The 13,111-nt window shown below is 45.1% G+C and overlaps 1 protein-coding gene across 1 annotated transcript in view; it reads right to left on the reverse strand.

Annotated features, from left to right (window-relative positions):
* Positions 1-13,111, reverse strand: part of lrpprc (leucine-rich pentatricopeptide repeat containing) — a gene marked incomplete at its 3' end in the record, with an annotated part of 275,324 nt that overhangs the window by 123,524 nt on the left and 138,689 nt on the right. The window contains exon 23 of the mRNA XM_084321823.1: positions 2,676-2,883. Coding sequence (XP_084177949.1) covers positions 2,676-2,883 — 208 coding nt within the window. The remainder of the gene's footprint in view (positions 1-2,675; positions 2,884-13,111) is intronic.

Below are 13,111 nucleotides of genomic sequence, written 5' to 3' on the forward strand. Positions count from 1 at the left end.
ACACACACACACACACACACACACACACACACACACACACACACACACACACACACACACACACACAATGTCTGGCATATGAATTTGGCATATGAAAACATACATTTTGGGAAACTTTAAGGTGAACTTTCACAATGTGTGTGTGTGTGTTTGTTTGTGTGCGTGTATGTCTATGGGTGTGTGCATGTTTGTGTGACGTGTGTAGGTGTCTCTGTGTGTGTGTGTGTGTGTGTGTGTGTGTGTGTGTGTGTGTGTGTGTGTTAAGGCTGTCCCCGAAGCCTGTTTTTGGGATTCGAACTTCGTCAGGGTTTTTCAAAAGAACATTCGAACCTTCGTTTTTAACCCATTCATTGCCGGGGAGCTTATATCCATCCTTGTAGCCTCTCTGCCAGCTCTATTTGTCTATGGAGATGTTCACCTTCTTTGCAGGGCTATAACTTTTTAAATTGTATTGCTAAATTGACATTACTATGGCCCATTCAACATAAATTATCTATCGTTCAGGATGTAGGAACGTTTTACTTTTTCATTCACACATTCATACAATAATACGGTCTAGAGTATAAATATGTTATCGTTTTCTGCAGTATTTCATAGAACGTGATATATAGCCATAAATGCATATATTAGATCATCAAATGCAGTTTGATACCGATCCATGCTATATTAAAAATTTCAACTGTACACGGTCCTAGACGTGTTGACTGATCATCTGCGGTTGACCGGAGGGGGGGGGGGGGGGGGGGGGGGGTCGTTTATAATTCAATGACCGACGTTAAATGATTTATGTAGTATGGGTGATATATAGATCAGAGCAGTTTGTATCGAAAATGGTAAAGAAAAACGCTGAAAGTCTCCTCTTACCGTTGGGTGATGAGCGTGGAGCAAAAAGATCGCTATTATGGGATGTTGATCTAGGTGATCCAGTTCCGGTTTGTATAATACTAATACACGTCCAAATAATGTTGTTTATTGAGTTATGGCAACGGATCGATATGCACAGTGTCTGGATAGAGTCCCGCGAGCGATAGCGAGTGGCCGGACAGAATAGGGGACGGACTAAGCACTTCCGGTGACTTCCGGTTTTGGCAACTCGCCGATTGGCCACCAGGTGGCGGTATTGAAGCGTTGGAGAGTTGAGCGGAGTCCTACAACACCAACAAAGACTCCGTGGGTGAAATGTGAATACCATGACGAAAATATTAAATATTGATCTCAAAGACGCTGTAAGACGCCATTGGCAGATTACGCATGGCGGAGAATGACATCTTAACACGTCATCGGCGGAGAAAGGGTTAATAACAAAATATTAAAAAAATATATAAAAGAAAAATCAAAATAATTTCTTTACATTTTTTTTTTTATAAATATCCTCAAACTAAATCCTCAATTTCAATAAAGTGATAAATCTGATTAAATTAGTCTCTTTTTTATTAAATCAACTTTCTTTAATGAATATAACTTGCAGTTTTTTTAACCCTTTAATCGTCAATGACGTGTTAAGACGTCATTCCTCGCCATGCATAATCTGCCAATGACGTTTTACAGCGTCTTTGAGATCAATATTTCAAATTTCTGTCATGGTATTCATATTTCACCCACGGATCCATGACTGGTGCTGTAGGACTCTGCTCAACTCTCCAGCGCTTCAATACCGCCACCTGGTGGCCGATCGGCGAGTTGCCAAACCGGAAGTGGGGCCGGACGTGCTTGGTGTCCCCCCTATTCCGTCCGCCACTCGCTATCGCTCGCGGGACTCCATCTGGACACACTGGATAATCGATCCGTTGCCATTACTCGATAAATAACATTATTTGGACGTATATAGTATTATACAACCTGGAAATGGAGCGCATAGATCAACATCCCATAATAGCGATCTTTTTGCTCCAGTATCATCCCCCATCGCTACGAGGAAGCTGCGGTGAGTTTCAGCGTTTTTGATTATTATTATCCATACAAACTGCTATGATCAATATATCACCCATACTACATGATTCATTTAACGTCGGTCATTGCATTATAAACGACCCCCCGCCCCCCCTCCGGTCAACCGCGCATGATGAGTCATAACGTCTGGGACCTTGTACAGTTGAAATTTTTTATCTGGCGTCAATCGGTATCAAATTGCATTTGATGATGTAATATATGCATTTATGGCTATAACTCACGTTCTATGAAATACTGCAGAAAACGATAAAAACATTTATACTCTAGACCGTATTTTTGTATGAATGTGTGAATGAAAAAGTAAAAGTGTCCTACATCCTGAACGATAGCTAATCGATGTTGAATGGGCCATAGTAATGTGAATTTAGCAATACAATTTAAAAAGTTATAGCCCTGCAAAGTAGGTGAACATCTCCATAGACAAATATAGCTGGCAGACTGGCTACAAGGATGGATATAAGCGTGGCAGAGAAAGGGTTAATACTATAATATTAGTGTAGCCTAATCTTTATCTGCAACTGTGAAGAAAAACCCCATTGGTTTAAACAGAATGAATAGACCCATAAAAGAAATATAATTATTTTTGTATTTTTTTATTTTATTTTTTATAAAAAAAAAAAAAATGCGAATTTTGATTTAGAAGTAGAATGTTAACGTAACGAACGAACATCCGAACATTCGGGCTCAGCCTTAGTGTGTGTGTGTGTGTGTGTGTGTGTGTGTACCTTTGCAGGTAAGCGGTCACCAGGGGGGAGCACAGGTTGGATGAGGGCATGACCAGCCCCAGGCTGAACACCGTCTCCAGCAGGCGGTTGATGGCGGCGTGGTCTCCTGTGAGCGACAGGCTGTTGAGCAAGTGGAACAGGGTGCCGGAGCTGTAGTCCTTCACCACCACATCCTTCTCCTTCATCTCCTTCAGGAGGTCCAGGGCCTCTGAGGGGGGAGGGGAGGGAGAGGTGGGGGGAGGGAGGGAGGGAGGGGGGAGAGAGAGAGGGGGGGGGGGGGTTAAAGTTATGAGTTAACCCAAACATACATACACACAGTACATACATACATGCATATACAGTAGTAGAGCGTTAGTTTGATGTGTGGAGCTTGTAGTAGAGTGTTACTTGGACTTGTAGGGCTTGTACAGTAGTAGAGTGTTAGTTTGATGTGTGGAGCTTGTAGTAGAGTGTTACTTGGACTTGTAGGGCTTGTACAGTAGTAGAGCGTTAGTTTGATGTGTGGAGCTTGTAGTAGAGTGTTACTTGGACTTGTAGGGCTTATACAGTAGTAGAGCGTTAGTTTGATGTGTGGAGCTTGTAGTAGAGTGTTACTTGGTAGTAGAGCGTTAGTTTGATGTGTGGAGCTTGTAGTAGAGTGTTACTTGGACTTGTAGGGCTTGTACAGTAGTAGAGCATTTGCCACAACTTTCAAGTACCGGTATTTTCTAGTGAATACCGATATGGGTTTTTCAATGGCCGATGTCGATGCCCATATTCAGAGAACAGGACGGCTGATATGTTTTAAATAGGGATGCTCGATATTGGCTTCCCCCCCTAAAAAAAAAACGGAATAATTTCAGGTAATTAACATTACATATCTCTTGTTGTGGAATTAACACAACATTATGCATACTTTTGACAATAAATAAAATCTGAATTTGTTCTTACTTGCTTGCCTGGGTAAATAAAGGTTATATAAATGTTTAAAAAAAAAATAAGATTTTTTTTTTTTGAAAATCGATACCGATATTTTCCGATATCACATTTTTATGCCAATATCGGCCGATAAGCGATAATATCGGACATCCCTAGTTTTAAAACATGATTTTTTATTAATTCTAGGGCTGTCCCCGACTAAGGATTTGGATGGTCGACTAGGATTGGCCAAAATTTGCTGTTAGTCGACTTTTTTATAAAAAAAATAAAAAAATATATAATATTTCTTTTTTCTTTTTTTATCATTCCATTTGGGCTGTGGGGGGTGCTTAATGTCTGAAGGAGTCGACTGAAGGCTTCTTGTCCTCTGCAAAAGCATGCAATTGGTCCACTGATGGATACATCTTGATATTTGTCTAGTCTAGTGTGTTCATTAGATGGGTGAAATCCTCTTTCAGTGCCTCTGTGCCTGTTTTCGTAGGCAGTTAGCCTCTGGTATGCGTGCCATTAGCGTTAGCCACGCTTCTAGGCCTCTTTTCTTTTGGAAAGAATGATACAAAAAAAATATATATATAAAATAAAAAAATTATTATATTCGACTAAGAGGTTGGCCAGTCGACTACGGCTCCTTTCGACCGATTAGTCGACTAATAGGGGTCAGCCCTAATGAATTCTAATGAAATGGAGAAATACATTGGGTTACGATGGGATGTTTAAGGGAGAGTGGTGTACAATATGTCGGAAGCGACGTCATTCAACTGCATTATAAACATAAAATATATTTAAATTCAGTAAAGGTTTTAGATCAGATTTGCTGTCATTTAGGATGAGAGTAACGTGTCGTTTAGGTAAACGTTTACAGCAGGGTGCGGGAGAGTTATAGTACAGAGCTCTAACTATCTTTTTCACCACCTTCTCAAAACTTTCCCCAAGCAGATTTGTTCAGCAGTTTGTTTACAGACTGGGATACAAGTAAGGTATTTTTAAGGGTACCGACCGAATCACGTCGGTACTACCGAGTACGATTCACGTGAGATCCACGTCATCATCATTTGAAGTTTGGATATTTTTTTTTTTACAACCGAGGTAGGTAAATAATATTTTTAAAGTACCGAAAAAAAGGTACCGTTGGGTACCGGTATCGATTCACAGGTACCGGCAGCGTCAATACTTTAGGCAACCAACTTGTGTTCAGCGTTTCTCTGATTGGCCACGACGCCCATGTGACCGCGGCAGCGCGAGAGAGCGGCAGTGCGGAAATAGGCTGCATTCTATTGCCATGCTCTGCGACAAACTCTAACCTTAACCAAGTCCGAAAGAATGCCTAAACTTAACCATAACCTTAACCAACTCCGAAAGAATGCCTAAACTTAACCGGCGAAAGAATGCACGTTTATATAGAGGCGATAAATGAATAAAACGTTAAAAAAAATATAAAAAAAAAAAATTTAAGTGATTCGAACTTGTCACCAACGCACCGCAGGCTCCACAGCAAGGCGGCGAACGAGTTGAGCTAACCGGCGATGTTATAACAGGGGGGATTACGGCTGCATAATGCCGCGGCAGAGCTCCGCACGCTCCGCCGCTGCCGCGGGGGCGTGGCTAGGCGCAAGTTGGTTGCCTGAAGTAATGAAGCGTTTGAACGGTACCCAACCCTAGATACAAGACAAATAGTCAATAAAGGTGACATGGGTGTGATGGAGCGGAGATTCTGTCCAACAAATGAATGATTGTCTAACCCCCCCCCCCCCCCCCCACACACACACACACACACACACACAGGGGAGGAAACAAAGTTTTTGGCTTATCGGCCAACTGGCGAGTAGCTGATTTCTTTTACCAGCCAAACAGATTTTTTACCAGCCAAAAATAAATCGCTAATTGTGATAATTACTGATTATCCTAAGACTGGTAAAATAGATTCCTTACCTGAGATCAGATGGTATCCAAAAAGATTATTCCAATTCCTGATTGCCATTCCAAAAATCGATCCTTTTATTGATCCAACGCGTATACTGTAAAACACATATTACACGCTGTTCGGAGGCTCCACAATGACTGGGATCATCTCCGGTTACATGCGTGAGAAGTACAGTCTAAATGTGGTGCTAAAGCAATGTCCAAACATGAGACAATTCAAACTGATGTATAAGGAAATTATGTTCACGAGGTACAGGGATGAGGAAGGGACTTGATATTCACGGGTGTTTACAATTTTATTTGATTTCTTTCATGTTTTACATATATAGTTTTTGTTTTTTTGTTTTGCATATATATATTTTCTTTTTCTTTTTTATGTTTTAAAATAGTACTCATTTGAGTAGTGGAAAAGGGGTAGGATTAAATAAGTGTATACTTCTTCCTACTCCTTTTCGAACATGTAGATTGAGTTGTGTTTTGCTTTTGTTATTGTTTGTTTGTATTCATTGCATGTTCGAAATAAAGATTTCAAATCAAATCAAATCAAGTAAAATGTGGATTCCGGAATATTTTTTTCTCATCCATTTTCATTGAGTCCATTCCAAAAGGGTGCATTACCATCTGGGAGACGATAGGGGGTGCTTTTTTCACATCTGAGCTCATGGTGGGGCTGGTTTCCCAACGGTAGACTCGGTTGATGAAATATGAATTCAGATCGCTAATAAAAAAATATCACGCTAATTATCGTGGTGGGCATTCAGGGGGCGGGCTGCTAACACGTGTTATGTCGTGGCTGGCATTCAAAGTGTTAATAACAGTGTCTCTACTCTTCACAATATTAGCATAAAACATATTAACATGAAAGAGGGATCTATTCTGGACTGGGTTGGGCTGAACTGGGCAGTGAAAGATGCTGGGTTGGACTGGGTTGGGCAGTGATGTATGTTGTGAAGTGTATTAGGGCTGACCCCTATTAGTCGATTAGTCGACTAATCGGTCGAAAGGAGCCGTTGTCGACTAGCCAACCTCTTAGTCGAATACAAAAATATATATATATATATATTTATAATTATTTTTTTTTCATTCTTTCCAAAAGAAAAGAGGCCTAGAAGCGTGGCTAACGCTAATGGCACGCATACCAGAGGCTAACTGCCTACGAAAACAGGCACAGAGGCACTGAAAGAGGATTTCACCTCTTTCTAATGAACACACTAGACTAGACAAATATCAAGATGTATCCATCAGTGGACCAATTGCATGCTTTTGCAGAGGACAAGAAGCCTTCAGTCGACTCCTTCAGACATTAACACATCCAGCGCCGGAAACGCTTTCCAGCGTTATTGGCCGTCATGCGTTGACCGCCAGACCACGCTGTCCAGCGTTATTGAGATCAATATTTAATTTTTTCGCCATGGCATTCATAATTCATATATACACCTGCAACGCTGCAGCTGGACCCTATAGGTGACGGCAATGACGGCTCAATACCGCCGCCTGGTGGATGGTCGGGCGAGTTACACTCGCCTACAGGATGTGGCCGATGTGCGTAGATGAAAATCATCCGGCCGTCACATATCGTTGCGGGACTCCCGACAGACATTATGTACATAATGGATCGCTTTCTAAACTTAATAATCGATATGATTTCGGCGTTTATTGCGACATACAAACCGGAAATGGCGCTAGGCGATCGGCGTCGTGTACTTGGGATATTTCACCGCCAGTCTCATTGACCCACGGTAAGAGGAACATAACGTTATTTTCAACCCGATTGTGAGCAAACCGATCTGATCAATATATCACCCAACCTACATAAAGCATTTACTGATGATCGGGGAATTATAAACGACCCCCCCCCCCCTTTCCTTCACGCATGATGAAGCATAATGTATACCGATCATATACATTTGAATTTTTTAATATAGCGTGTATAGGGAAGAAACGCCAATCGATAATCTATATATGCGTTTAGGCCTATAACTCACGTTCTAGGAATTACTGCAGAAAACAATAAAAACATACTTATATTCTAGAAGGTATTTTTGTATGAATGTATGAATGAAAAAGTATAACGTTCCCACATCCTGAACGATAGATAATCGATGTTGAATGGGCCATAGTAATGTCAATATAGCAATACAATTTTAAAAGTTATAGCCCTGCAAAGAAGGAAAACATCTCCATAGGCTTACAGCGCTGGCAGAGAGGGGCATTAGATGGGCATAACCCCCGGCGGGCAATGTGTTAAGCACCCCCCACAGCCCAAATGGAATGATACAAAATTTAAAAAAATTTAAAATAAAGTAAATTTTTTTTAAATATTATACTTTATTATTATTGTTAATATTTTTTTTTTAGTCGACCAATAGTCGACTAACGGCAAATTTTGGCCAATCATAGTCGACTATCCAAATCCTTAGTTGGGGACAGCCCTAAAGTGTATAGATAGATGTGAAATGTATAGATGTAGCAGTACTGTCTATCTGTATGTCGTGTATGTCATATGTTATGATGAATTGAAAATGGGGGACCCTGATGTAAACAAGACGAACGTATTTCTCTGGTCTGCATCCCCTTAACAATTGTGTGTATTGGTGGCTAGGTGGTGTAGTGGGCAAGGCACTCGCCACCAGTGTGGAGACGCTAGGATTCGCGTGTTCGAATCCAGCTCTCCACATTGTTTTTCAGTTTGGCTGGTCGTCCGCAGTAATACACATTGGCCGTATTACGGGGAGGGAAAACTGAAGGGTGGGGATCGAACGTTGTGAACAAGCGACTCCTACAAGTCGGTTGGTGCGCCTGCGCAGTAGAATCAGGAAGTGTCTGGGGCAGCGTGAGCCTCCCACGCGTTACTCCTCGACACAGAGATCGAGCTGCGCAGGTGAAAAGATGCGACTGCTGTTACCTCAAGTACCGGAGGGGACTTGTGCTATGTATGACTTAGTCCACATTGCAGCCGGCTTGTGGGAGGCAAGAAACAGCGTTCGTGACAGGGGAGGGTTGAATTGGATGATACGAAATTGGGATGGGAGAAAATATGGAAAAATGGGAGAAAAAGTGGATCAAAAAAACAATTGTGTGTATTGAGCCGTACTGTATTGTACCCATTCTGCAATCTGTTAATAAAGTTTTCAATCAATCAATCAAGTTAACTTTGAACCTCGGTTGTCAAGCCGCGTCAATGTTGTGTATGCATCTGGGTAGGCATAGGGTTCACTGTGGGTTCACTGTGCCTTTAAGACGGCACGGTGGTCTTACGACAGGGCTGTGAAATACCGTCAAGTGTTGTGGTATCGTCAGTTGGGTTGTTGTGCACTGGTTGAGCATGAAATAAAACCTTCTAACCTTACGTCGTAGTGCGGTGCGTTTTTGGAAACATTATAGTCACAACAGATACACCTAGCTAACATGGGGCTGGCTGCTTTGAGCTAACGTTAGCTAGCAAGCAGCTATATAGCTAAAACGCTAACTAGAAGCTAACCACTGTATACAGTTCCAATAGACTAACATTACACCTCTCTGATTTAAATGTGTCCTTAGTAACTTAGACTCAAGGGTTGTACTAGGGTTGGATGCAGTTCCCCGTTGGTCAGTCTGTCTGTTTTCCATCTTCTGCTGTGTTTAACGTTATCTGTTTGCGAGTGTTCCCTTGACTGATGGCCAGTATCGCAGGAACTTTTATTAAACATTCTATATGTTCGTGGGTTGGCCAGTACTGCAGGAACTTTTATTAAACATTCTATATGTTCGTGGGTTGGCCAGTACTGCGGGAACTTTTATTAAACATTCTATATGTCCGCAGGTCTTGTGCAGTGCTCTCGTGGCACTGTCAACTAAAGCGAGCACTCAGAAGACGCGCACCGTTTGCCAGTGACCGTGATTGCAGAATGTTTTGTTTACTCGCCAGTGTGGCGAGTGGTCTTCATGAATCACTCGCCAAACATGAAAAATACTCGCATTTGGCGAGTCAAATGGCCTAATTTCCTCCCATGCACACACACACGTGCGCAGTGGGAGAGAGACGAGCAAGCACACAAATGTTATGTTGGCTAGAGTCCCATAAATGTTTGTTTCCAAAAACTTTAAATCTCAAATCAATCTCTTACTTTAGCAGATTATTGGCTTGAGATGAGAGGATAGATTTGTTGCTCCACTACTGTTGGCAAAACTTTGCACTGGCCGATTCTCTCGCTCTCTCTCTCGCGCATGCTCTCTCTTTCTCTCTCTCTCTCTGTGTGTCAGGCAGTGTAGATTAGGATCTGTGGTGGAGAGTGTCTGTATCGTTGTCAACCCATTAGCTGTAGTGTAAACGCATCTTAATAACCCGCTGGTGAACACTGCAGCTGTGCACACACACACACACACACCCTGTAATCGTTTAGCCTGCCACCGGCCAGATGGGCACTGGCCCTGGTTAAAAAGCCCCCCATTACCGACCAAACCCACATGGCGCTCAGGCGAGGGCTTCACCAGGGCGCGGTGGGCCCCCCCCCCCCCACCGCACACCTATAATTTACCCCCCCCTCCGAGTGCCTCTCCGCAGCAGCCACGGCAGAAAGCCAGCTCCCATTGTAGGGGTCCGGTAATTGTAGTCTCGTTTAGAAAACCGCAAGTAGCAATTAGTGGCGAGTTGGCATTATCCGGCCTCGGGTTTCCATCCCTGCTGGGCGCGGAACGCCGGTTTAATACGCTTCTGTTTTCCCCACATGAAATTATCTAAAGGGACCTATTTATCACATTCTCACATCCTCATTCTCTGCCTGCCTCTCTTTCATTCATTCTCTCCCCTTCTCTCTCATTCATTCTCTTTCTCTCTCCCCCTCTTTATTTCTTGTGTTTTTCCTCTCCCTTATGCCCATGGACTCTCTCTCTCTCTTTTTCATCCCCCTTTCATTCTTTGTCTTCTTGTTTAGTTTCTTCTCCTCGCATCCTCTTCCTCCCTCTCATCGCGCCGCCGTCCCTCCATTGTGTCGCGGCAGCGGCTCCTCTGTGTCACCTGACCTGCCAGGTGGTCTGTTTACACACAGGGCCATCTGGGAAGTCGTCCTTTGAAACTGATTGGAATAGGGCCAGCCCTTTTGAAACAAATACTTGGCAGGTGATTGGATCGGCCGTCTGTCTGTCAACCAATCCCCTCCAGCTCTGATGTAACTTGATGCTGCGGCGGCTACACTGTAACCTCCGCACAGCGCCGTCACACCTAGACCACTCCCCCTACACAGCACTGTCACACCTAAACCACTCCCCCTACACAGCACTGTCACACCTAAACCACTCCCCCTACACAGCGCTGTCACACCTAAATCACGCCCCCTACACAGCGCTGTCACACCTAAACCACTCCCCCTACACAGCGCTGTCACAGCTAAACCACTCCCCCTACACAGCGCTGTCACACCTAAATCACACCCCCTACACAGCGCTGTCACACCTAAACCACGCCCCCTACACAGCGCTGTCACACCTAAATCACGCCCCCTACACAGCGCTGTCACACATAAACCACGCCCCCTACACAGCGCTGTCACACCTAAACCACGCCCCCTACACAGCGCTGTCACACCTAAACCACGCCCCTACACAGCACTGTCACACCTAAACCACTCCCCCTACACAGCGCTGTCACACCTAAACCACGCCCCCTACACAGCGATGTCACACCTAAATCACGCCCCCTACACAGCGCTGTCACACCTAAACCACACCCCCTACACAGCGCTGTCACACCTAAACCACGCCCCCTACACAGCGCTGTCACACGTAAATCCCACCCCCTACACAGCGCTGTCACACCTAAACCACGCCCCCTACACAGCGCTGTCACACCTAAACCACGCCCCCTACACAGCGCTGTCACACCTAAACCACGCCCCCTACACAGCACTCTCACACCTAAACCACTCCCCCTACACAGCGCTGTCACACCTAAACCACGCCCCCTACACAGCGATGTCACACCTAAATCACGCCCCCTACACAGCGCTGTCATACCTAAACCACACCCCCTACACAGCGCTGTCACACCTAAACCACGGCCCCTACACAGCGCTGTCACACGTAAATCCCACCCCCTACACAGCGCTGTCACACCTAAACCACACGCCCTACACAGCGCTGTCACACCTAAACCACTCCCCCTACACAGCGCTGTCACACCTAAACCACACCCCCTACACAGCGCTGTCACACCTAAACCACTCCCCCTACACAGCGCTGTCACACCTAAACCACACCCCCTACACAGCGCTGTCACACCTAAATCACTCCCCCTACACAGCGCTGTCACACATAAACCACGGCCCGTACACAGCGCTGTCACACCTAAACCACGCCCCCTACACAGCGCTGTCACACCTAAACCACGCCCCCTACACAGCACTGTCACACCTAAACCACTCCCCCTACACAGCGCTGTCACACCTAAACCACGCCCCCTACACAGCGCTGTCACACCTAAATCACGCCCCCTACACAGCGCTGTCACACCTAAACCACACCCCCTACACAGCGCTGTCACACCTAAACCACGCCCCCTACACAGCGCTGTCACACGTAAATCCCACCCCCTACACAGCGCTGTCACACCTAAACCACACCCCCTACACAGCACTGTCACACCTAAACCACGCCCCCTACACAGCGCTGTCACACCTAAACCACACCCCCTACACAGCGCTGCGACCGCAAAAGCATGTCCCGCCCTAGCCGATCTGAGGGCCCTGGCGTTAGTATAGGAGGTCTGCTAGGTAAGCAGGGGCCTTACCATTTAGGGCTTTGTAAACCAATAAAAGGACCTTGAAGTCTATTCTAAAGCGCACCGGGAGCCAGTGGAGGGAGGCAAGTACAGGGGTGATGTGAGCTCTCTTCCGGGTACCTGTGAGCAGTCTAGCGGCAGCGTTTTGGGGGAGTTGTAGACGGGCTATGGTGGATTTATTTAGCCCCAGGTACAGGGAGTTACAGTAGTCTAAGTGTGAGGATATGAAGGCGTGAATTACTCTTTCCAGGTCTGAGGGGGAGAGAATGGCCTTGATCCTGGCTATGGACCGGAGCTGGAAAAAGCACCCCTTCACCACGAGTTTACCTGCCTATTGAAGGAAAACTCGGGGTCAAAGAGCACGCCCAGGTTTTTAACAAAGGGCTTGACTAGGGGAGACAGGTTACCCAGGCTGCTGGCAATGACACTGGTTTGGTTCGGAGGGCCGAAAAGGAGGATTTCACACTTTGACTGATTGAGCTGTAGAAAATTGTGTGCCATCCAGCATTTGATGTCGTCTAGGCAGTAACGAAGACTGTCGAGATTGTTTATATTGTTGGGTGTCATGGGGAGATAGACCTGAGTGTCGTCGGCATAAAAATGGAAAGAGATGTTGTGTTTTTTAATGATCAGACCAAGGGGCAGCATGTATAGGGAGAATAGGATAGGGCCAAGGATGGAGCCTTGTGGAACCCCGCAAGAGAGAGAGGCAGAGGGGGAGGAGCAGTTTCCGATATTAACGGAGAAGCTTCCATCACTGAGGTAGGAGATGAACCATGATAGGGCTGCGCCACTGACACCAACTGCCTGGTGAAGACAGTCAATGAGAATAGCATGGTCTACT

The sequence above is a fragment of the Notolepis coatsorum genome (assembly GCF_963971535.1).
Source record: "Notolepis coatsorum genome assembly, chromosome: 9".
Classification (NCBI taxonomy): Eukaryota; Metazoa; Chordata; class Actinopteri; order Aulopiformes; family Paralepididae; genus Notolepis; species Notolepis coatsorum.